General features: G+C 45.6%; 1 protein-coding gene across 1 annotated transcript in view; it reads right to left on the bottom strand.

Annotated features, from left to right (window-relative positions):
• LOC120018736 (long-chain-fatty-acid--CoA ligase 3-like) overlaps window positions 1-22,536 on the bottom strand; it is a 42,193-nt gene extending 19,657 nt beyond the window's left edge. The window contains exons 1-8 of the mRNA XM_038961939.1: window positions 22,105-22,536; window positions 20,779-20,956; window positions 18,012-18,121; window positions 11,188-11,326; window positions 8,743-8,893; window positions 7,738-7,861; window positions 7,536-7,607; window positions 178-317 (exon numbers count right to left, since the gene is read on the bottom strand). Of these exons, the coding sequence (XP_038817867.1) occupies window positions 178-317; window positions 7,536-7,607; window positions 7,738-7,861; window positions 8,743-8,893; window positions 11,188-11,326; window positions 18,012-18,121; window positions 20,779-20,956; window positions 22,105-22,476 (1,286 nt within the window). The 5' untranslated portion in view covers window positions 22,477-22,536. The remainder of the gene's footprint in view (window positions 1-177; window positions 318-7,535; window positions 7,608-7,737; window positions 7,862-8,742; window positions 8,894-11,187; window positions 11,327-18,011; window positions 18,122-20,778; window positions 20,957-22,104) is intronic.
• Window positions 22,537-23,645: the final 1,109 nt, after the last annotated feature.

Below are 23,645 nucleotides of genomic sequence, written 5' to 3'. Positions count from 1 at the left end.
TTGTGTGTGTAATCGATATTATGTGTATATGTAAGGACTGTGTGTGTGTGTGTGTGTGTGTGTGTGTGTGTGTGTGTGTGTGTGTGTGTGTGCGTGTGCGTGCGTGCGTGCGTGCGTGCGTGCGTGCGTGCGTGCGTGCGTGCGTGCGTGCGTGTGTACTGTAGTAGACTGACGTACTTGTCACACAGTGGCGTGCTGCGTCCCTGGGAGAGCTGCTCCAGCTTGTAGTTGTAGGCCAGAGTGAACAGAGTCCTCTGAGCACTGCTCATCTCCTCCACCTTGGTCATCACATTCTTATAGATACGATCCATAATCTCCTGTAGCACACACAGAGAGAGAGAGAGAGAGAGAGAGAGAGAGAGAGAGAGAGAGAGAGAGAGAGAGAGCATGAGAGAGAGAGAGAGAAAAGAGGGGATGAATTGAGAGATGGTGAGCAGAGACACATAAAGAGAGAAATAAAGAGGGGGAGTTGAGTTGGATGTATAAGAGAGGGTAGAAAATAGGGGGAGATGGAGAATTAGAGACAGGAACAGAAAGAGGAGGGGAAATAAGAAGAGGGTGGTGGGTGTTCGGGTCAATCAGTTCTGGATCTGTCTGTATGTGGCCAAAGCACATTGCTTTACATTGTGTCTGTCTACAGTCTTAATATGGGGCTTTGGTCCCAGGCCCAGACAGCAGATCCCTGACACCTCTCTGTCAGGAGGTCCAGTTCTGAGGAGCTTTGTGAGCACAGAGATAACACATGGAGGGAGTGACATCAGCCAGTGTCTCTTCTCTATCTGCCCAGCAGAGACTCCGTGTCCTGGGTATGAAACGAGACCAAGTCCCAGACAAACCATTTCAATATTAGAGGTCTAAATTCAATAAATTCTGTAAAGATGCTCACAGATTCAGCAACTAGTAAAGCAATCAGAATCTAATGTGGTGTATTGGGGAACAATCTGGTCAATACATATTCAGTGTTACAGTAAACAATAGAATGGGAATGCCCAACTCTCCTGTGGGCATGGAAAACAGTGCCCTCATCACTCCCAGAGAGATTGATATAGAGAGAAGGAGAGGAACCACAGTTGTCAGGAAGTCATTCAGTTGTCCAGTTAGTTGTTCTCGGATCTCAGATTACACTCTGCAGGAGATGATGGGAGTGATGCTATAATGTCTTAAAGATGGTACCATGTCCGTGTGTGTGTGTGTGTGTGTATGTGTGTGTGTGTGTGGACGTGTTTAACTATTCTTGTGTGGACTTAGTAAACAAACAAGAATTTGACCAACTGGAGACATTTTGTTAGTCCCCACAAGGTCAAATGCTATTTCTAGGGGTGAGGGTTAAGGTTAGAATTAGTGTTAGGGTTAGAATTACGTTAAGTGTCAGGGTTAGGAGCTAGGGTTAGGGTTAGGGTTAGGAGCTAGGGTTAGGGTTAGGGTTAGGAGCTAGGGTTAGGTTTAGGTTTAGGTTTAAGGTTAGGTTTTTGGGTTAATGTTAAGGTAAGAGTACGGGTTAGGGTTAGGTTTAGGGGTCAGGGAAAATAGGATTTTGAATGGCACTGAATTGTGTGTCCCCACAAGGTTAGCTGTACATGACTGTGTGTATGTGTATGTGTGTGTGTGTGTGTGTGTGTGTGTGTGTGTGTGTGTGTGTGTGTGTGTGTGTGTGTGTGTGTGTGTGTGTGTGTGTGTGTGTGTGTGTGTGTGTGTGTGTGTGTGTGTGTGACTTAGCACTGTCTGTTTCTTATTGACATGGTGACTGTAGGGAGAGTTTGTCCAACCCCACTAAAACCCAGAACACTTCGTTATTAAATTAATCAGTGAGTTCCAAAACTGGGCTCCAAGTTTTAATGGAGCAAAGGGCACAAACAACAAACAATAAAAACCAGCTGGTGGGTGTGAGAGTCTGTGTTTGTGTGCATGTTAGATAAAGTAGTGAGAGAGGAAGTTGATGTGGGACACATGCAGCCTGGTGTCACAGAGGAAACTACACACTGTGAGCGGTGTGTGTGTGTGTGTGTGTGTGTGTGAGTGAGTGAGTGAGTGAGTGAGTGAGTGAGTGAGTGAGTGAGTGAGTGAGTGAGTGAGTGAGTGAGTGAGTGAGTGAGTGAGTGTTTGTCTATGACGGAGAAAACCACACAGGGCTTTCTCACGTTCTGTTTACAGCTGTGAATGGTTCCAGACATTGGGGCACTCTGACCTGTGTCCCCTGACTCCTAGGGTCCTCATGGGGGAACACACAGATGAAGAGATGCATGGGGTCTCACAGAAAGAGAGAGAGACAGACAGAGAGAGAGAAATAAATAAATAGAGAGAGAGCCAGCCAGACAGACAGAGAGAGAGACAAAGAGAGAATTAAAGACAGAGACAGAGTGAGAGAGACAGAAAGAGAGACAAAGAGACAGACAGAGAGAGAGAGAGAGAGAGAGAGAGAGAGAGAGAGAGAGAGAGAGAGAGAGAGAGAGAGAGAGAGAGAGAGAGAGAGAGAGAGAGAGAGAGAGAGAGAGAGAGAGAGAGAGCTAAAGAGAGAGAGAGCAGGAAGCTATACTTCATCAAAGAAATTGGAAATACAGACATTGTCATCCTACAAGAAACATGGTATAGAGGAGATGGACCCACTGGTTTCCCTCTAGGTTACAGAGAGCTGGTAGTCCCATCCACCAAACTACCAGGTGTGAAACAGGGAAGAGACTCAGGGGGTATGCTAATTTGTTATAGAGCAGACCTAACCCACTCTATTAAATTAGTCAAAACAGGAACATTTTACATCTGGCTAGAAATGAATAAGGAAATGTCCTCATGTGTGCTACCTATATTCAATTCAATTCAAGGGGCTTTATTGGCATGGGAAATATATGTTAACATTGCCAAAGCAAGTGAAGTAGATAATAAACAAAAGTGAAATAAACAATAAAAATGAACAGTAAACATTACACTCACAGAAGTTCCAAAAGAATAAAGACATTACAAATGTCATATTATGTATATATACAGTGTTGTAAAGATGTACACATGGTTAAAGTACAAAAGGGGAAACAAATAAGAATAAATATGGGTTGTATTTACAATGGTGTTTGTTCTTCACTGGTTGACCTTCTCTTGTGGCAACAGGTCACAAATCTTGCTGCTGTGATGGCACACTGTGGTATTTCACCCAGTAGATATGGGAGTTTATCAAAATCGGGGTGGTTTTCAAATTCTTTGTGGATCTGTGTATTCTGAGGGAAATATGTGTCTCTAATATGGTCATACATTGGGCAGGAGGTTAGGAAGTGCAGCTCAGTTTCCACCTCATTTTGTGGGCAGTGTGCACATAGCCTGTCTTCTCTTGAGAGCCAGGTCTGCCTACGGCGGCCTTTCTCAATAGCAAGGCTATGCTCACTGAGTCTGTACATAGTCAAAGCTTTCCTTAAGTTTGGGTCAGTCACAGTGGTCAGGTATTCTGCCACGGTGTACTCTCTGTTTAGGGCCAAATAGCATTCTAGTTTGCTCTGTTTTTTTGTTAATTCTTCGCAATGTGTCAAGTAATTATCTTTTTGTTTTCTCATGATTTGGTTGGGTCTAACTGTGTTGCTGTCCTGGGGCTCTGTGGGGTCTGTTTGTGTTTGTGAACAGAGCCCCAGGACCAGCTTGGCTGAGTGGACTCTTCTCCAGGTTCATCTCTCTGTAGGTGATGGCTTTGTTATGGAAGGTTTGGGAATTGCTTCATTTTAGGTAGTTGTAGAATTTAACGGCTCTTTTCTGGATTTTGATAATTAGCGGGTATCGACCTAATTCTGCTCTGCTTGCATAATGTGGTGTTCTACGTTGTACACGGAGGATATTTTTGCAGAATTCTGCATGCAGAGTCTCAATTTAGCGTTTGATATCCCCCCAATAGAATCCCCATACTTTAACGATGACAGCTTCACCATCCTAGAGGGGGAGATCAACCATTTCCAGGCCCAGGGACATGTACTAGTTTGTGGTGACCTAAATGCCAGAACTGGACAAGAACCTGACACTCTCAGCACACAGGGGGACAAACACCTACCGGTAGGTGACAGTATTCCTTCCCAAATATCAAATAGACACAACTATGACAACAACAAAAAAGGGGTCAAAACTCCTGCCGCTCTGTCGCACGCTGGGTCTGTACATAGTCAATGGTAGGCTTCAAGGAGACTCCTTTGGTAGGGACACCTACAGTTCATCCCTTGACAGTAGTACTGTAGATTACTTTATCACTGACCTCAACCCAGAGTCTCTCAGAGCATTCACAGTCAGCCCACTGACACCCCTGTTAGATCACAGCAAAATCACAGTCTACCTGAACAGAGCAATACTCAACCATGAGGCATCAAAGCCAAAGGAAATGCACAATATTAAGACATGCTATAGATGGAATGAAAGTAGTGTAGAAACCTACTGAAAAACAATTAGGCAACAACAAATTCAATTCCTTTTAGACAACTTCCTGGACAAACATTTCACTGTAATAGTGAAGGTGTAAACTTGGTAGTAGAAAGCCTAAACAGTATATTTGACCTCTCAGCTTCCCTATCAAATCTAAACATTTCAAGCAGACAACCTAAGAACATTAACAACAATGACAAATGGTTTGATAAAGAATGCAAAAACCTAAGAAAGAAATTGAGAAATCTATCCAACCAAAAACCAAGAGACCCAGAAAACCTGAGACTATGCCTGGACTAAAGTGAATCACTAAAACAATGCAGAAATACACTACGGAAAAAGAAGGAACAGCACGTCAGAAATCAGCTCAATGTAATTTAATAATCTATAGAATCTAACCACTTCTGGGAAAATTGGAACACACTAAACAAACAACCACCCAAAGAGTTATCTATCCAAAATGGAGATGTGTGGATAAACCACTTCTCCAATCTTTTTGACAAAGAACAAACAGCAAAAAAATATACATGATCAATTACAAATCTTAGAATCAGCTATTAAAGACTACCAGAACCCACTGGATTATCCAATTACTTTGCATGAACAACAGGACAAAATACAAACCCTCCAACCCAAAAAGGCCTGTGGTGTTGATGGTATCCTTAATGAAATTATAAAATATACCACACATTTCAATTGGCTATACTTAAACTCTTTAACATCATCCTCAGCTCTGGCATCTTCCCCAATATGTGGAACCAAGGACTGATCACCCCAATCCACAAAAGTAGAGACAAATTTGACCCCAATAACTACCACGGGATATGAGTCAACAGCAACCTTGGGAAAATCCTCTGCATTATCATTAACAGCAGACTTGTACATTTCCTCAGTGAAAACAATTTACTGAGCAAATGTCAAATTGGCTTTTTACCAAATTACCGTACGACAGATCACGTACTCACCCTGCACACCCTAATTGACAAACAAACAAACCAAAACAAAGGCAAAGTCTTCTCATGCTTTGTTGACTTCAAAAAAGCTTTTGACTAAATTTGGCATGAGGATCTGCTATACAAATTGATGGAAAGTGGAGTTGGGGGAAAAACATACGACATTATAAAATCCATGTACACGCTTAGAATTGGCAAAAACACATTTTTTCCAAAGGGTCATGGGGTGAGACAGAGACAGCCCCACCCTCTTCAACATACATATATACGAATTGGTGAGGGCTCTAGAACAGTCTGTAGCACCCGGCTTCACCCTACTAGAATCTGAAGTCAAATGTCTACTGTTGGCTGATGATTTGGTGCTTCTGTACCCAACCAAGGAGGGCCTACAGCAGCACCTAGATCTTCTGCACAGATTCTGTCAGACCTGGGCCCTGACAGTAAATCTCAGTAAGACAAAAATAATGGTGTTCCAAAAAAGGTCCAGTTGCCAGGACCACAAATACAAATTCCATCTAGACGCCATTGCCCAAGAGCACACAAAAAACTATTCATACCTCGGCCTAAACATCAGTGCCACAGGTAACTTCCACAAAGCTGTGAACGATCTGAGATACAAGGCAAGAAGGGCCTTCTATGCCATCAAAAGGAACATAACATTTGACATACCAATTAGGATCTGGCTAGAAATACTTGAATCAGTTATAGAACCCATTGCCCTTTATGGTTGTGAGGTCTGGAGTCCGCTCACCAACCAAGAATTCACAAAAACACCAAAGTGAGACTCTGCATGCAGAATTCTGCAAAAATATCCTCCGTGTACAACGTAGAACACCAAATAATGCATGCAGAGCAGAATTAGGCCAATACCCGCTAATTATCAACATCCAGAAAAGAGCTGTTAAATTCTACAACCACCTAAAATGAAGCAGTTCCCAAACCTTCCATAACAAAGCCATCAACTACAGAGAAATAAACCTGGAGAAGAGCCCCCTAAGCAAGCTGGTCCTGGGGCTCTGTTCACAAACACAAACAGACCCCACAGAGCCCCAGGAGAGCAACACAATCAGACCCAACCAAATCATGAGAAGACAAAAAGATAATTATTTGACCCATTGGAAAGAATTAAAAAAACAACCCCAGAGCTAACTAGAATGCTATTTGGCCTTTAACAGAGAGTACACAGTAGCAGAATACCTGACCACTGTGACTGACCCAAACTTAAGGAAATATTTGTCTATGTACAGACTCAGTGAGCATAGCCTTGCTATTGAGAAAGGTTGCCGTAGGCAGACCTGGCTCTCAAGAGAAAACAGGCTATGTGCACACTGCCCACAAAATGAGGTGGAAACTAAGCTGCACTTCCTAACCTCCTGCCAAATGTATGACCATATTACTAGAGACACATATTCCCCTCAGATTACACAGATCCACAAAGAATTCAAAAAAGGAACCCAATTTTGATAAACTCCCATATCTATTGGGTGAAATACCACAGTGTGCCATCACAGCAGCAGGATTTGTGACCTGTTGCCACAAGAAAAAGGCAACCATTGAAGAACAAACACCATTGTAAATACAACCCATATTTATTTATTTTCCCTTTTGTACTTTAACTATTTGCACATTTTTACAACACTCTATATAGACATAATATGACATTTGAAATGTCTCTATTGTTTTGGAACTTGTGTGAGTGTAATATTTACTGTTCACTTTTTTAATTTTTTTTCACTTTTGTTTATCCATTTCACTTGCTTTGGCAATGTAAACATACAATACCGTTCAAAAGTTTGGGATCACTTAGAAAAGTCCTTGTTTTTGAAAGAAAAGCACATTTTTTGTCCATTAAAATAACATCAAATTGATCAGAAATACAGTGTAGACATTGTTAATGTTGTAAATGACTATTGTTGCTGGAAATTGATGATTTTTAATGGAATATCTACATAGGCGTACAGAGGCTCATTATCAGCAACCATCACTCCTGTGTTCCAATGGTACGTCGTGTTAGCTAATCCAAGTTTATCATTTTAAAAGGCTAATTGTTCATTAGAAAACCCTTTTGCAATTATCTTAGCACAGCTGAAAACTGTTGTGCTGATTAAAGAAGTAATACAACTGGCCTTTAGACTAGTTGAGTATCTGGAGCATCAGCATTTGCAACCCTACATTGACAGTACAGTAATGTATGTGTCTTACCGGCACAGCTGCCATTAGAGTCGGCTGCAGAACACTGGTGTCTCCTTTACTGCCTTTTTTAATCTTTGTTGACTGGTGTGAGAGAAAGGATACAGTTATCATACAGGTACTCTACACATATATTCACCTTTTATATATGTGTTTAGTAATGTACAGTCCAAGCAGGTGACACAGTATACAGAGCAGGGGGGGACCACCTCACCTGGTCCGCTAGCGTCTGGGGGGAGGAGTAGCCAATCCTGCAGCCGTGAGCCACACACACCAGCTCTGCACTCAGCTCCAACACATGGGCCAGGGGGAGGTACCCGATGTAGGTGTCATTCTCACTGCCACAGAACAATATACCTAACTCCTTATTATTCTAGCATACGGACAGACCAGACCAGACCAGACCAGACCAGACCAGACCAGACCAGACCAGACCAGACCAGACCAGACCAGACCAGACCAGACCAGACCAGACAGACAGACAGGCAACAGTCCAAAATCGTACACGATCGTCTTTCAATAAACTTGCATGACAAAACTATATGTATAAGAAAGGTTTACACAATTAAAGAACAAAATACACAAAGCACTGCAGTAAATGTCCTTCTGGGCCAGATCAAGATGCTCTCTAAAGGGTAACGACTTGACCCCCTCTCTTCCATCTTCCTATTCTTCCCCTCCCCTCCCTCTGTTCCCCCAATCCTGTTCTCCAGAGAAAGAGAGAGTTTTTTTTAAGAACACAAAGCAAACACATTTGTCGTCGTAGTGATCACCAGTGTGATGGTACAGCATCTACATTTATTTACAGCACAGCCTTAAACCCACGCTTCTGCACGTGCTCAGTTGACACCAAGGCCTCAATCAGGAAGTTGTCCTCATAGATCACTTTGAGTGTTTCTTTAATTCAGCGTTGAAATGGAACCTGCTATGACAGCTGAGATCAGTCAAAGAGCATAGACAGGACATGATGGGACCTTCCTCTAAGACAGCGCCAACTGAAAAAGGGCTAAGTAAACATTTAATCAGTCTTCCTGGATAAGGTGCACTTTGGAAGCCAGCTTGGATTGTGAACATTCTTAGAGCATTCAAAGTGGTATTCGATGATTCATGAAAAAATGTTGCTTATCAGGAAATGTCGGTAGTAGTAGTTTGGTACTGGGGGAAGTGAGCCCAGGAGGGTAAAGAGAGGGTATAAGGTTGGCAGGTTAGCGGTACCTACCCCAGGTTGGGTATCCTTTCTGCCATGCCAGTGATGCCAGCAATGATGTTGCTATGGGAGATCATGACGCCCTTGGGTACGCCAGTGGAGCCACTGGTGTACATGATGACAGCGATGTCAGAGGGCATGGGCTGTTTACGCCCACGAGACACTACACACACACACACACAAATACAGGAAAACAAATTAGTTCATGGCATGAAAGCATGTTTTTGTAAATATTCAGCATATGGTAGGAAAAGGGAGTTCATGGGAGATCATAAGATATGTTGCAGGGCAGGACAATAAAAGGAGGAGGTTTGTTAAGTCCATGTTAGGATATATAGTCTGTAGGCGAAGGTCCTGGGAACATATGGTGGTGTTAAACAAGATGGGGGTACATAATGATGAATATCTAAAGGAGTGGTAGAATGGAACATTCCTAATGGAATAAAGAGGGAGAGGAACATCAGTCAAGTAAAATATTAAACACATTAAACATAATGTCACCATTTAGTAAACCTCCTCAGCCTCTTGGCACTCTCAGTAGGAAGATACAGCATATCTTAATGCCAAAAACCCCATATACCTCTCCCTCTTTCCTCTCTCCACATCTACCTTCCTCTTTACAATATCTCTCTCTCTGCCCCTCTACGGCTCTCTTCATCTTATTTCACTCTTCTCTTTCTTCTCTGACATTTGGCTGTGTGTTAACTGGCTGAGAGCTGTTCAATTGACGTAAAGCCTCTCCTCCCCGTCAGCCCACTTCAAATGTTTGGGCTTAAGTTCTCCAAGACACTATGTTCATCTTGTCTAGGCTTGCCAAAAAGCCACTCAGAAGTTATATTATGTCAAGCAATGTGGATTCTGACAATGTGGAAGGAGGTGAGATGATTCTAGATCATATAGGTTTCTTAAACTATGGGTCGGGACCCAAAGTGGGTCCTTGGCTTGTGAGAGGTAGGTTGTGTGTTATAAGAATACATCTACAATCACACACTATTTCTTCGTAATTTGGGTTGCAGGAGGACGATTTGGATCACGGGAGGATGGTTAATTTATAATTTGGGTCTCGGGCTGAAAAAAAAAATCCCAGTTCTAGACTACATAAGAAATGAATGGAGTAGGGCTAAAACAACAGTCAGCAGATTTCTCTCAGTTGTCCTCATGTGGAAATATAAGACGTGATTTCGAATGTTTTTTGTAGGGCTGGGGGGCTGCTCAGTGTCGTGTGGAATATAAACATTTCCACGATGTCCACAGCGAGTGCAGAAAAACAAAACACACCCAAACAGAAGACCCGCAGGACAGAGAGAGAGGAAGAAGGGAGCAAAAGAGTGGGAGAGAGAGAGATAGGAGTGGGAGATAGGAGAGGGAGAGAGGAGTGGGACGTGATTTGGAGTCTACCGCATGCGAGAGGAGGGGCCTTGTTCTGACTTGAACATGGACCCAGAGATACAGGGTGGAGAGGAGGAGGAGAGGGGTGTTGGGGGAATGATGTCATGTGAAGTTTACAGAAGTGTCTATAAACATGAGCCTCCTTCCTAATCCCACAGGTCAGCACACACACACACACGCACACGCACACGCACACACACACACACACACACACACAAACACACACACCTACCCCTCACAGTACCAGCTCTACTTGTTATGGGTCAAGCAGTGCAGCACTAGAGAGCAGCTGGAGAAAGGGAGGGATGGAAAGAGAGAGGAAGGAAAGGAGAGAGAAATTGGAGAGAAAGGGAGTGTTTCCTCTGAGTTTAATCTGACACAGATGTGTCCACTTCCTCATTCACATGACCTAATGAGCCGCACCACCAAACCCACCCACCCTCCCCCTTGAGACTACAGTATCTCTGAGACTACAGTATCTCTGAGACTACAGTATCTCTGAGACCACAGTATATCTGAGACCACAGTATCTCTGAAACCACAGTCTCTGAGACTACAGTATCTCTGAGACTACAGTATCTCTGAGACTACAGTATCTCTGAGACCACAGTATCTCTGAGACTACAGTATCTCTGAGACTACAGTATCTCTGAGACCACAGTATCTCTGAGACCACAGTATCTCTGAAACCACAGTATCTGAGACCACAGTATCTCTGAGACCACAGTATCTCTGAGACCACAGTATCTCTGAGACCACAGTATCTCTGAGACCACAGTATCTCTGAGACCACAGTATCTCTGAGACTACAGTATCTCTGAGACTACAGTATCTCTGAGACCACAGTATCTCTGAAACTAGCAAAGTGACTTACTACAAACTAGTAAATGAGTGCTATAACGATGTTATACATGTTGTGTACATTTCAGTATAATGCCGTTAAAGAAATGCTCAGTCCACACACACACACACACACACACACACACACACACACACACACACACACACACACACACACACACACACACACACACACACACACACACACACACACACCTGTGTGTTTACCATTCTCAGGCTTGGTCCCCAGCTCCTGAACGGTAGCCATGTTGTGGACACTGATGCCTCGTGGGTAACCAGGCCACTTGGTGGGTGTGTCATCCACCACAATGATGTGCTGCAGCCTGGGCACCTCCAGCAGGATGAACTAAACTCAACCAGGAAACACAAAGAAGTATTTAAGACAGCTATACTGTAACCATCAAATGGTTGGTCAGGACAGGGAAAAGGCACACTGATAGGGGTTGGCTGATTCCTTCTGGTTGCAGACTGGCTCCTGACTACAAAAGGTGGTTTGTTTATTTATTCCTTTTCAAGTATGTTTTCAAAGGCTTGGCCTTTCCGTACATGTAGACATGCAAAAAAAACAAATGCACGTTGTACATCGTTCTACTTCAGTATGTTTAGACAACCTAAACATGTGAGTCAACTCTTTCATGTTTTGACAGATACATATTGCTTTATTGCTTCCCTGTCTCTCTCCTCAGGAGGTAGAAAGGACTGTATGACTCTAACTCTCTTACCCAGTGTGTTGGTCTGTCTCTAACCCAGTGTGTTGGTCTGTCTCTATCCTAGTGTGTTGTTGTCTCTCTAACCAGTGTGTTGGTCTCTCTCTATCCCAGTGTGTTGTCTCTCTCTAACCCAGTGTGTTGGTCTGTCTCTATCCCAGTGTGTTGGTCTCTCTCTAACCCAGTGTGTTGGTCTGTCTCTAACCCAGTGTGTTGGTCTGTCTCTATCCCAGTGTGTTGGTATCTCTCTAACCCAGTGTGTTGGTCTCTCTCTTACCCAGTGTGTTGGTCTCTCTCTAACCCAGTGTGTTGGTCTCTCTCTAACCCAGTGTGTTGGTCTCTCTCTAACCCAGTGTGTTGGTCTCTCTATAACCCAGTGTGTTGGTCTCTCTCTAACCCAGTGTGTTGGTCTCTCTCTAACCCAGTGTGTTGGTCTCTCTATAACCCAGTGTGTTGGTCTCTCTCTAACCCAGTGTGTTGGTCTGTCTCTAACCCAGTGTGTTGGTCTCTCTCTAACCCAGTGTGTTGTTGTCTCTCTAACCCAGTGTGTTGTTGTCTCTCTCTATCCCAGTGTGTTGGTCTCTCTCTAACCCAGTGTGTTGGTCTCTCTCTAACCCAGTGTGTTGGTCTCTCTCTAACCAGTGTGTTGGTCTCTCTCTAACCAGTGTGTTGGTCTCTCTCTAACCAGTGTGTTGGTCTCTCTCTAACCAGTGTGTTGGTCTCTCTCTAACCCAGTGTGTTGGTCTCTCTCTAACCCAGTGTGTTGGTCTCTCTCTAACCCAGTGTGTTGGTCTCTCTCTAACCCAGTGTGTTGGTCTCTCTCTAACCAGTGTGTTGGTCTCTCTCTAACCAGTGTGTTGGTCTCTCTCTAACCCAGTGTGTTGGTCTCTCTCTATCCCAGTGTGTTGGTCTCTCTCTATCCCAGTGTGTTGGTCTCTCTCTAACCCAGTGTGTTGGTCTCTCTCTATCCCAGTGTGTTGGTCTCTCTCTAACCCAGTGTGTTGGTCTCTCTCTAACCCAGTGTGTTGGTCTCTCTCTAACCAGTGTGTTGGTCTCTCTCTAACCAGTGTGTTGGTCTCTCTCTAACCAGTGTGTTGGTCTCTCTCTAACCCAGTGTGTTGGTCTCTCTCTAACCCAGTGTGTTGGTCTCTCTCTATCCCAGTGTGTCGGTCTGTGTCTAACCCAGTGTGTTGGTCTGTCTCTAACCCAGTGTGTTGGTCTCTCTCTAACCCAGTGTGTTGGTCTCTCTCTAACCCAGTGTCTCGTTCTATCTCTAACCCAGTGTGTTGTTGTCTCTCTTACCCAGTGTGTTGGTCTCTCTCTAACTCTGTGTGTTGGTCTCTCTCTAACCAGTGTGTTGGTCTGTCTCTAACCCAGTGTGTCGGTCTCTCTATAACCCAGTGTGTTGGTCTCTCTCTAACCCAGTGTGTCGGTCTGTGTCTAACCCAGTGTGTTGGTCTGTCTCTAACCCAGTGTGTTGGTCTGTCTCTAACCCAGTGTGTTGGTCTGTCTCTAACCCAGTGTGTTGGTCTCTCTCTAACCCAGTGTGTTGGTCTCTCTCTAACCCAGTGTCTCATTCTATCTCTAACCCAGTGTGTTGTTGTCTCTCTAACCCAGTGTGTTGTTGTCTCTCTAACCCAGTGTGTTGGTCTCTCTCTAACCCAGTGTGTCGGTCTCTTTCTAACCCAGTGTGTTGTTCTCTCTCTAACCCAGTATGTTGTTGTCTCTCTAACCGAGTCTGTTGGTCTGTCTCTAACCCAGTGTGTCGGTCTGTCTCTATAACCCAGTGTGTTGGTCTCTTTCTAACCCAGTGTGTTGTTCTCTCTATAACCCAGTGTGTTGGTCTCTTTCTAACCCAGTGTGTTGGTCTCTCTCTAACCCAGTGTGTTGTTCTCTCTCTAACCCAGTGTGTTGGTCTCTCTCTAACCCAGTGTGTTGGTCAGTCTCTATCCCAGTGTGTTGGTCAGTCTCTAACCCAGTGTGTTGGTATCTCTCTAACCCAGCGTGTTGGTCTGTCTCTATCCCAGTGTGTTGGTCAGTCTCTATCCCAGTGTGTTGGTCTGTCTCTAACCCAGTGTGTTGGTCAGTCTCTAACCCAGTGTGTTGGTATCTCTCTAACCCAGTGTGTTGGTCAGTCTCTAACCCAGTGTGTTGGTCTGTGTCTAACCCAGTGTGTTGGTCTCTCTCTTACCCAGTGTGTTGGTCTCTCTCTAACTCTGTGTGTTGGTCTCTCTCTAACCAGTGTGTTGGTCTCTCTCTAACCAGTGTGTTGGTCTCTCTCTAACCCAGTGTGTTGGTCTCTCTCTAACCCAGTGTGTTGGTCTCTCTCTAACCCAGTGTGTTGGTCTCTCTCTAACCCAGTGTGTTGGTCTCTCTCTAACCCAGTGTGTTGGTCTCTCTCTAACCCAGTGTGTTGGTCTCTCTATAACCCAGTGTGTTGGTCTCTCTCTAACCCAGTGTGTTGTTCTCTCACTAACCCAGTATGTTGTTGTCTCTCTAACCGAGTCTGTTGGTCTGTCTCTAACCCAGTGTGTCGGTCTGTCTCTATAACCCAGTGTGTTGGTCTGTCTCTATCCCAGTGTGTTGGTCTGTGTCTAACCCAGTGTGTTGGTCTCTCTCTTACCCAGTGTGTTGGTCTCTCTCTAACCCAGTGTGTTGTTGTCTCTCTAACCCAGTGTGTTGGTCTCTCTCTATCCCAGTGTGTTGGTCTCTCTCTAACCCAGTGTGTTGGTCTCTCTCTAACCCAGTGTGTTGGTCTCTCTCTAACCAGTGTGTTGGTCTCTCTCTAACCAGTGTGTTGGTCTCTCTCTAACCAGTGTGTTGGTCTCTCTCTAACCCAGTGTGTTGGTCTCTCTCTAACCCAGTGTGTTGGTCTCTCTCTAACCCAGTGTTTTGGTCTCTCTCTAACCCAGTGTGTTGGTCTCTCTCTAACCCAGTGTGTTGGTCTCTCTCTAACCCAGTGTGTTGGTCTCTCTCTAACCCAGTGTGTTGGTCTCTCTCTAACCCAGTATGTTGGTCTGTCTCTAACCCAGTATGTTGGTCTGTCTCTATCCCAGTGTGTTGGTCTCTCTCTAACCCAGTGTGTTGGTCTCTCTCTAACCCAGTGTGTTGGTCTCTCTCTAACCAGTGTGTTGGTCTGTCTCTAACCCAGTGTGTTGGTCTCTCTATAACCCAGTGTGTCGGTCTGTGTCTAACCCAGTGTGTTGGTCTGTCTCTAACCCAGTGTGTCGGTCTCTCTATAACCCAGTGTGTTGGTCTCTCTCTAACCCAGTGTGTCGGTCTGTGTCTAACCCAGTGTGTTGGTCTGTCTCTAACCCAGTGTGTTGGTCTGTCTCTAACCCAGTGTGTTGGTCTGTCTCTAACCCAGTGTGTTGGTCTCTCTCTAACCCAGTGTGTTGGTCTCTCTCTAACCCAGTGTCTCGTTCTATCTCTAACCCAGTGTGTTGTTGTCTCTCTAACCCAGTGTGTTGGTCTCTCTCTAACCCAGTGTCTCGTTCTATCTCTAACCCAGTGTGTTGTTGTCTCTCTAACCCAGTGTGTTGTTGTCTCTCTAACCCAGTGTGTTGGTCTCTCTCTAACCCAGTGTGTCGGTCTCTTTCTAACCCAGTGTGTTGTTCTCTCTCTAACCCAGTATGTTGTTGTCTCTCTAACCGAGTCTGTTGGTCTGTCTCTAACCCAGTGTGTCGGTCTGTCTCTATAACCCAGTGTGTTGGTCTCTTTCTAACCCAGTGTGTTGTTCTCTCTATAACCCAGTGTGTTGGTCTCTTTCTAACCCAGTGTGTTGGTTTCTCTCTAACCCAGTGTGTTGTTCTCTCTCTAACCCAGTGTGTTGTTCTCTCTCTAACCCAGTGTGTTGGTCTCTCTCTAACCCAGTGTGTTGGTCAGTCTCTATCCCAGTGTGTTGGTCAGTCTCTAACCCAGTGTGTTGGTATCTCTCTAACCCAGCGTGTTGGTCTGTCTCTATCCCAGTGTGTTGGTCAGTCTCTAACCCAGTGTGTTGGTCAGTCTCTAACCCAGTGTGTTGGTATCTCTCTAACCCAGTGTGTTGGTCAGTCTCTAACCCAGTGTGTTGGTCTGTGTCTAACCCAGTGTGTTGGTCTCTCTCTTACCCAGTGTGTTGGTCTCTCTCTAACTCTGTGTGTTGGTCTCTCTCTAACCAGTGTGTTGGTCTCTCTCTAACCCAGTGTGTTGGTCTCTCTATAACCCAGTGTGTTGGTCTCTCTATAACCCAGTGTGTTGGTCTCTCTATAACCCAGTGTGTTGGTCTCTCTCTAACCCAGTGTGTTGGTCTCTCTCTAACCCAGTGTGTTGGTCTCTCTCTAACCCAGTGTGTTGGTCTCTCTCTAACCCAGTGTGTTGGTCTCTCTCTAACCCAGTGTGTTGGTCTCTCTCTAACCCAGTGTGTTGGTCTGTCTCTAACCCAGTGTGTTGGTCTCTCTCTAACCCAGTGTGTTGGTCTGTCTCTAACCCAGTGTGTTGGTCTCTCTCTAACCCAGTGTGTTGGTCTGTCTCTAACCCAGTGTGTTGGTCTCTCTCTAACCCAGTGTGTTGGTCTCTCTCTAACCCAGTGTGTTGGTCTCTCTCTAACCCAGTGTGTTGGTCTGTCTCTAACCCAGTGTGTTGGTCTCTCTCTAACCCAGTGTGTTGGTCTCTCTCTAACCCAGTGTGTTGGTCTGTCTCTAACCCAGTGTGTTGGTCTCTCTCTAACCCAGTGTGTTGGTCTCTCTCTAACCCAGTGTGTTGGTCTCTCTCTAACCCAGTGTGTTGGTCTGTCTCTAACCCAGTGTGTTGGTCTCTCTCTAACCCAGTGTGTTGGTCTCTCTCTAACCCAGTGTGTTGGTCTGTCTCTAACCCAGTGTGTTGGTCTCTCTCTAACCCAGTGTGTTGGTCTGTCTCTAACCCAGTGTGTTGGTCTGTCTCTAACCCAGTATGTTGGTCTCTCTCTAACCCAGTGTGTTGGTCAGTCTCTAACCCAGTGTGTTGGTCTCTGTATAACCCAGTGTGTTGGTCTGTCTCGAACCAGTGTGTTGGTCTGTCTCTAACCCAGTGTGTTGTTCTCTCTCTAACCCAGTGTCTCGTTCTATCTCTAACCCAGTGTGTTGTTGTCTCTCTAACCCAGTGTGTTGGTCTGTCTCTAACCCAGTGTGTCGGTCTGTGTCTAACCCAGTGTGTTGGTCTGTGTCTAACCCAGTGTGTTGGTCTCTCTCTAACCCAGTGTGTTGGTCTGTCTCTAACCCAGTGTGTTGGTCTGTCTCTAACCCAGTGTGTTGGTCTCTCTCTAACCCAGTGTGTTGGTCTCTCTCTAACCCAGTGTGTCGTTCTATCTCTAACCCAGTGTGTTGTTGTCTCTCTAACCCAGTGTGTTGGTCTGTCTCTAACCCAGTGTGTCGGTCTGTCTCTAACCCAGTGTGTTGGTCTCTCTCTAACTCTGTGTGTTGGTCTCTCTCTAACCCAGTGTGTTGGTCTCTCTCTTACCCAGTGTGTTGGTCTCTCTCTAACTCTGTGTGTTGGTCTCTCTCTAACCCAGTGTGTTGGTCTCTCTCTTACCCAGTGTGTTGGTCTCTCTCTAACTCTGTGTGTTGGTCTCTCTCTAACCCAGTGTGTTGGTCTCTCTCTAACCCAGTGTGTTGGTCTCTCTCTATCCCAGTGTGTTGGTCTCTCTCTAACCCAGTGTGTTGGTCTGTCTCTAACCCAGTGTGTCGGTCTCTCTCTAACCCAGTGTGTTGGTCTCTCTCTATCCCAGTGTGTTGGTCTCTCTCTAACCCAGTGTGTTGGTCTGTCTCTAACCCAGTGTGTCGGTCTGTCTCTAACCCAGTGTGTTGGTCTCTCTCTAACTCTGTGTGTTGGTCTCTCTCTAACCCAGTGTGTTGGTCTCTCTCTTACCCAGTGTGTTGGTCTCTCTCTAACTCTGTGTGTTGGTCTCTCTCTAACCCAGTGTGTTGGTCTCTCTCTTACCCAGTGTGTTGGTCTCTCTCTAACTCTGTGTGTTGGTCTCTCTCTATCCCAGTATGTTGGTCTGTCTCTATCCCAGTGTGTTGGTCTGTCTCTAACCCAGTGTGTTGGTCTCTCTCTAACCCAGTGTGTTGGTCTCTCTCTAACCCACTGTGTCATTCTGTGTTTCTCTGGCCCCACTCTGCATCACACACTGATAACAGTGGGCATAGTACAGACTCCAGATCCACAACGTGCATCACATGTACCTCTCCCCCTCCTGCTCTCTCTCCCACTCATAAACTCCTCTTTCACACGCTTCCTGTCCCTTCTTGATTTCGTCCTTTACCTTCTAAATATGTACTAATTTCAGATGTGCATGTGTTCTCTCACCTTGAGTCTGGTCTCCAGTAGCTCTCTGCTGGTGATGATGTGACTAACCTCTGTCTCGTTCAGACCGTGAGTTATGGCCGGACCCCCCAGGGTAGAGTACAGAGTGACCACTGCAACGCGCACACACACACACACACACACACACACACACACACACACACACACACACACACACACACACACACACACACACACACACACACACACACACACACACACTAAGGTAAGCCCAATGAGGTATCATCAGGTAATAACGTTCATGATAAGATATCATATGGATAGAGTTAGGGTAAGATTTAAGATCAAGGTGTATTTTCTGTTCCTGTTTGGAAGTGAGTCCACATGGTAAAGCCCTAGTGAGCAGTATATTCTGTTTGCTTCAGGGCTGTGGTAATGTGACACTGTGTTAGTGTAACGCTGCAGCGATGGCATCATGTCTGCTCTGGCTCTGTCACTGGCATGAGTGAGTGAGTGGCCTGGGAATGGGCTAAACCAGGCTGAACTGGGCTGGGCCCAGGCTACATTACATCAGTATATGTCTGACTGGTAGATATGGGAATCCCTCAGCACAGGGACCAGGGGCACGTGCCGAGATGAGGGTGTGTGAGGGTGTACATGTTCATGTTCAAGCATCCCTAAACCACCCTTTTACACTCCTCCACACAGACATGCACACGTCTCTTCTCCAGAAAAACATGACCCCATGCAGAGTCATCCTTCTCAGGCATTAGAGGAGAATGTGCTCTCCGTCTGTGTCTACACAGCTCAGCCATCTCCAACACAGATGACATCCCCACCCACCATCAGTGGGCTCAAAATGGACTCCCATCCAATCAAATAAAGACTCAGGCTGTTGGGAATGGGGTGGAATTTGTATGGAATGTGTATAAATGTGTATAAATGTGTATGTGTGTACGTGTGTGTGTAGTGCACAGTAGCTGCAGCAGTGCTCACGCAGAGCTGTGAAGAGGTCATACCAGTAGCTTGCAAGGGTCAAGACACCTGGCCCAAAATCCACTCATGACCCCTCTCTGACAGGACAAAGAGAGAAGGGGGGAGAGAGAGGGGGAGGACGGCGGGAGAGAGGGGAGATCACCTGACCCATGGCAGGCTGACAGAGAAGGGGCTTATGCAACAGGGCCAGTGACATTGCTGCCATGTGTCATGGACGGCTGAGACTTCCTGTTGTGTGTGTGAGGACACGGGGTGTGACACCTCCATCTGTGAGATACTAACACACTGTTCACACACACTCTCTCGGCTCTTCCTTTATTAGACCCAAAATTAAATCATCAGGTGATCGATTAGCTCATACTCTGCAACCAACCACGAACAAACTCCTAGCAAGGCCAACCAGTCAGATTGAGTCAGACTAAACTTGACAATACAAACAGAGAGAACAAAGAAGTAAGAAGGAGGTGGAGGCGCAGGAGGGAGAATGAGAGATGGATGAATAGAGAGCCTATGGAGAGAGGAGGAAGGCTGAGAGATGGATGAATAGAGAGCCTATGGAGAGAGGAGGAATAATGAGAAATGGATGAATAGAGAGCCTATGGAGAGAGGAGAAAGAATGAGAAATGGATGAATAGAGAGCCTATGGAGAGAGGAGGAATAATGAGAGATGGATGAATAGAGAGCCTATGGAGAGAGGAGAAAGAATGAGAAATGGATGAATAGAGAGCCTATGGAGAGAGGAGGAATAATGAGAGATGGATGAATAGAGAGCCTATGGAGAGAGGAGGAAGAATGATAACTGGATGAATAGAGAGCCTATGGAGAGAGGAGGAAGAATGAGAAATGGATGAATAGAGAGCCTATGGAGAGAGGAGAAAGAATGAGAAATGGATGAATAGAGAGCCTATGGAGAGAGGAGAAAGAATGAGAAATGGATGAATAGAGAGCCTATGGAGAGAGGAGGAAGAATGATAACTGGATGAATAGAGAGCCTATGGAGAGAGGAGGAAGAATGAGAACTGGATGAATAGAGAGCCTATGGAGAGAGGAGAAAGAATGAGAAATGGATGAATAGAGAGCCTATGGAGAGAGGAGGAAGAATGAGAAATGGATGAATAGAGAGCCTATGGAGAGAGGAGAAAGAATTAGAGATGGATGAAGAGAGCCTAGGGAGAGAGGAGGAAGGCTGAGAGATGGATGAATAGAGAGCCTATGGAGAGAGGTGGAAGGCTGAGGCTATGGTGTCAGAGGGTCTATGTGAGCATCTGATTTTGGCATCAGGCAGGAGAAGAAGCATACAGCCCTCAGGCCAAATGAAGAAGAGGGGTGGGGGAGAAGGAGGATAATTGGGACACTTATATAACATAGGCATAGCAACAGGGCATAGCAACAGGGACAAACTGACCTTCTTCCTCAGCTGGGCTGGACATATTTCAGATGTTATGTATACCCTCCTCACACACCACTACAACTATACATCTATTAAACTCCATGGGACCATAACTGATGCATAAACAGAGAGAGAGAGAGAAAAGAGAGAGAAGAGAGAGAGAGAGAGAGAGAGAGAGAGAGAGAGAGAGAGAGAGAGAGAGAGAGAGAGAGAGAGAGAGAGAGAGAGAGAGAGAGAGAGAGAGTGATGAACTGTCTATGTATGAAGAGTACTCACAGGGAGGTTGTACATGAACCAGACCTGGGGTGTGTGTGTGTGTGTGTGTGTGTGTGTGTGTGTGTGTGTGTGTGTGTGTGTGTGTGTGTGTGTGTGTGTGTGTGTGTGTGTGTATGTGTGTGTGAGAATGTGTGTGTGGACACTCACAGGGGAAGTTTTGCATGAAGCACGCCTGTGCGGCTATGACCCACTCGGCCCTGGTCTCACAGAAGATGGCAATGTTGTTGTGGGCCCTCTGGCCCAACGCTGCAAGACCACTGCCAAAGCGTGCTGCTGCCTTGTGGGTCTCGGCATAGGACAGCCAGCGGTACTGCCCCAGGATCACCTACAGGGAGCCACAGAATGTTATATATATATATATATATATATATATATATATATATATATATATATATATATATATATATATATATATATATATATATATATATATATATATATATATATATAGAGAGAGAGAGAGAGAGAGAGAGAGAGAGAGAGAGAGAGAGAGAGAGAGAGAGAGAGAGAGAGAGAGAGAGAGAGAGAGAGAGAGAGAGAGAGAGAGAGAGAGAGAGAGAGAGAGAGAGAGAGAGAGAGAGCGATCAGAACCAGGGGAAAAAGCAGAGAGGTGGAGAATAATAGACATATAGAGGAACAGCGTTTTGGAAAGAGTTTCAGGGAAACAGAATGTGAGGGAGAGATGCTGGAGGGCAGAATAGTTCACAGTGGTGAACAGTAAAGCCTACAGCTTGAGGTTGTGCACTTTCTGCTAAGTAATATGAAAGTAGGATTTATTTTTGCTAATGGACGCGTTTTAACTTTTGGAATTTGAATCACAAACTCACAAACAGTTGGGAACTCCTGCCCTCTACTGGGATAACACTGGTACTGCATACACCCAGACCTGGCACAGACTAATGCACATGCACATTCACACTGTGCCAGTGAAACAATAACAACATTTAAATACATTTATTCTATGTTTTTCGCTCTAGGTCTCATTGTCCAGGAAGTCAAGAGGTGGCAAAACACACTCCATTATTTTATTCCAGCAACATGAGTTTCAACAGTACTGTGATTAGACTAGCGGGATTAGCCTGATGATTGGGGTTTAATTAAACGGGTTCCAAGTCTCACACACACACACACACACACACACACACACACACACACACACACACACACACACACACACACACACACACACACACACACACACACACACACACACACACACACACACACACACACACACACACAGCGAGAGTGCTTTATTTGAGCAAAGTTTAGATTGGCCTGTGTGTTGTGTTTGAGGTGATGTGAGGCCTTTCTGTTGAGCAAGAGATATGTGTTATGTATTAGTGGCTGTTCTCTCCTGTTTTGGCTAGATTGACTTGGCAGAACAAGGTCTTATGTTTTCACTGCAAACACAAAACACACCTGAGTTTCTTGCCCAACAGAAAGTCCTCAAGTCACATTTCCTGTCCTCACCTTCTTGAAGACCTTTCCGTTGCTCTGTCTCTCATCCTCCTCCATGACCACCTCTCTTGTGCCCAGGCAGTCTCTGTCAGGGAACCTTCTGGATGCATCCTCAAACACCTTATCCAGTGTGTCTACCCCGGGGTGCAGGGACGACACCAGCCTCTTGGTGGCGCCCATGGCCCTGTAGGGCCCCGCGGGGCGACCCGTCACAGACTGGGCCTTGAGTCTCTGAGCCCGCTCCTGTTCTGAGCCGAGGCCTGCGTCTGATTCTGACACAGAGCTGAAGAGGTAGGAGGGGAGGAAGGCTAGGACAGAGTACAGCCACACCGTCACCTGGAAGAGCAGCAGCAGCACTGGGTTCAAATCCTCTTTCAGCTTCATCCTGACTGGGTGTGTGTGTGTGTGTGTGTGTGTGTGTGTGTGTGTGTGTGTGTGTGTGTGTGTGTGTGTGTGTGTGTGTGTGTGTGTGTGTGTGTGTGTGTGTGTGTGTGTGTGTGTGTGTGTGTGTGTGTGTGTGTGTGTGTGTGTGTGTGACTTTAGAACCCAAGGTAGGGTCCAGGGTTTATGCTCTGAGCAGGTAGTTTATCACCAGGACAGCTCCTCTAAGTCTAAGGTGTGAATGGTTGGAGAGAGAATGAATCCTGTTGCCACTGACGGGGCAAGGTATTCATTTCCTGGTCCTTCTTCTTCTGCCCTTGTGTGTTTATCTGATGACAATGGCAGCAACACCTTACTCCTAGTCAAGGGACGACAAAAAACAACAACATTCAAACAAAGTATGAGAATATGCTATTTATAATATGTCAATGTTTTGTTATACATGTATACTAACATTAGTGCTTGAGCTACAATTCATCTGACACCATCTGAGCTTTTTAACCCAACAGTCACCAGACGCCACACTCCAAGATAATAGGTTAAAATGGATTCTTCTAATGTTTCTGTTGGTGGATCCTCAAGCACCCACCAATGGTAATGCACAGCCTGATGGCTTGGCCTACATAATAAGACACCCAGCCGTGTACTGTAGGCTACATCTCAGCCTGAGTGCTCCTTACCCACTCCCTGTCCCCCTGCAGCCAGCCAGAATGCTGGAGCGCAGAGCTCCCTATCTAACCCCATCTCCCACAAATAACTGTACAGCACGCTCTTTCTATCACTAACCACCAAGACATAGATACGTACAGACAGACAGACAGCAGATGGACTACGACGGGCTGAGAAAGAGGAGGGAGATAGAGATACACTATATATACAAAAGTATGTGGACACCCCTTGAAATTAGTGGATTTAGCTATTTCAGCCACACCTGTTGCTGACAGGTGTATAAAAGGGAGCACACAGCCATGCAATCTCCATAACCAAACACTGGCAGTAGAAGGACCTTACTGTGACCTTCAACTTGGCACCGTCATTGGATACCAATAAGTCAATTCGTAAAATTTCTGCCCTGCTAGAGCTGCCCCGGTCAACTGTAAGTGCAGTTATTGTGAAGTGGAAACATCTAGGAGCAACAACAGCTCAGCCGGGAAGTGGTAGGCCACACAAGC

The sequence above is a fragment of the Salvelinus namaycush genome, chromosome 23 (genome assembly GCF_016432855.1).
Source record: "Salvelinus namaycush isolate Seneca chromosome 23, SaNama_1.0, whole genome shotgun sequence".
Lineage (NCBI taxonomy): Eukaryota > Metazoa > Chordata > Actinopteri > Salmoniformes > Salmonidae > Salvelinus > Salvelinus namaycush.
Note: the sequence above shows the minus strand (reverse complement) of the source record. Positions and strands in the feature narration are given on the sequence as shown.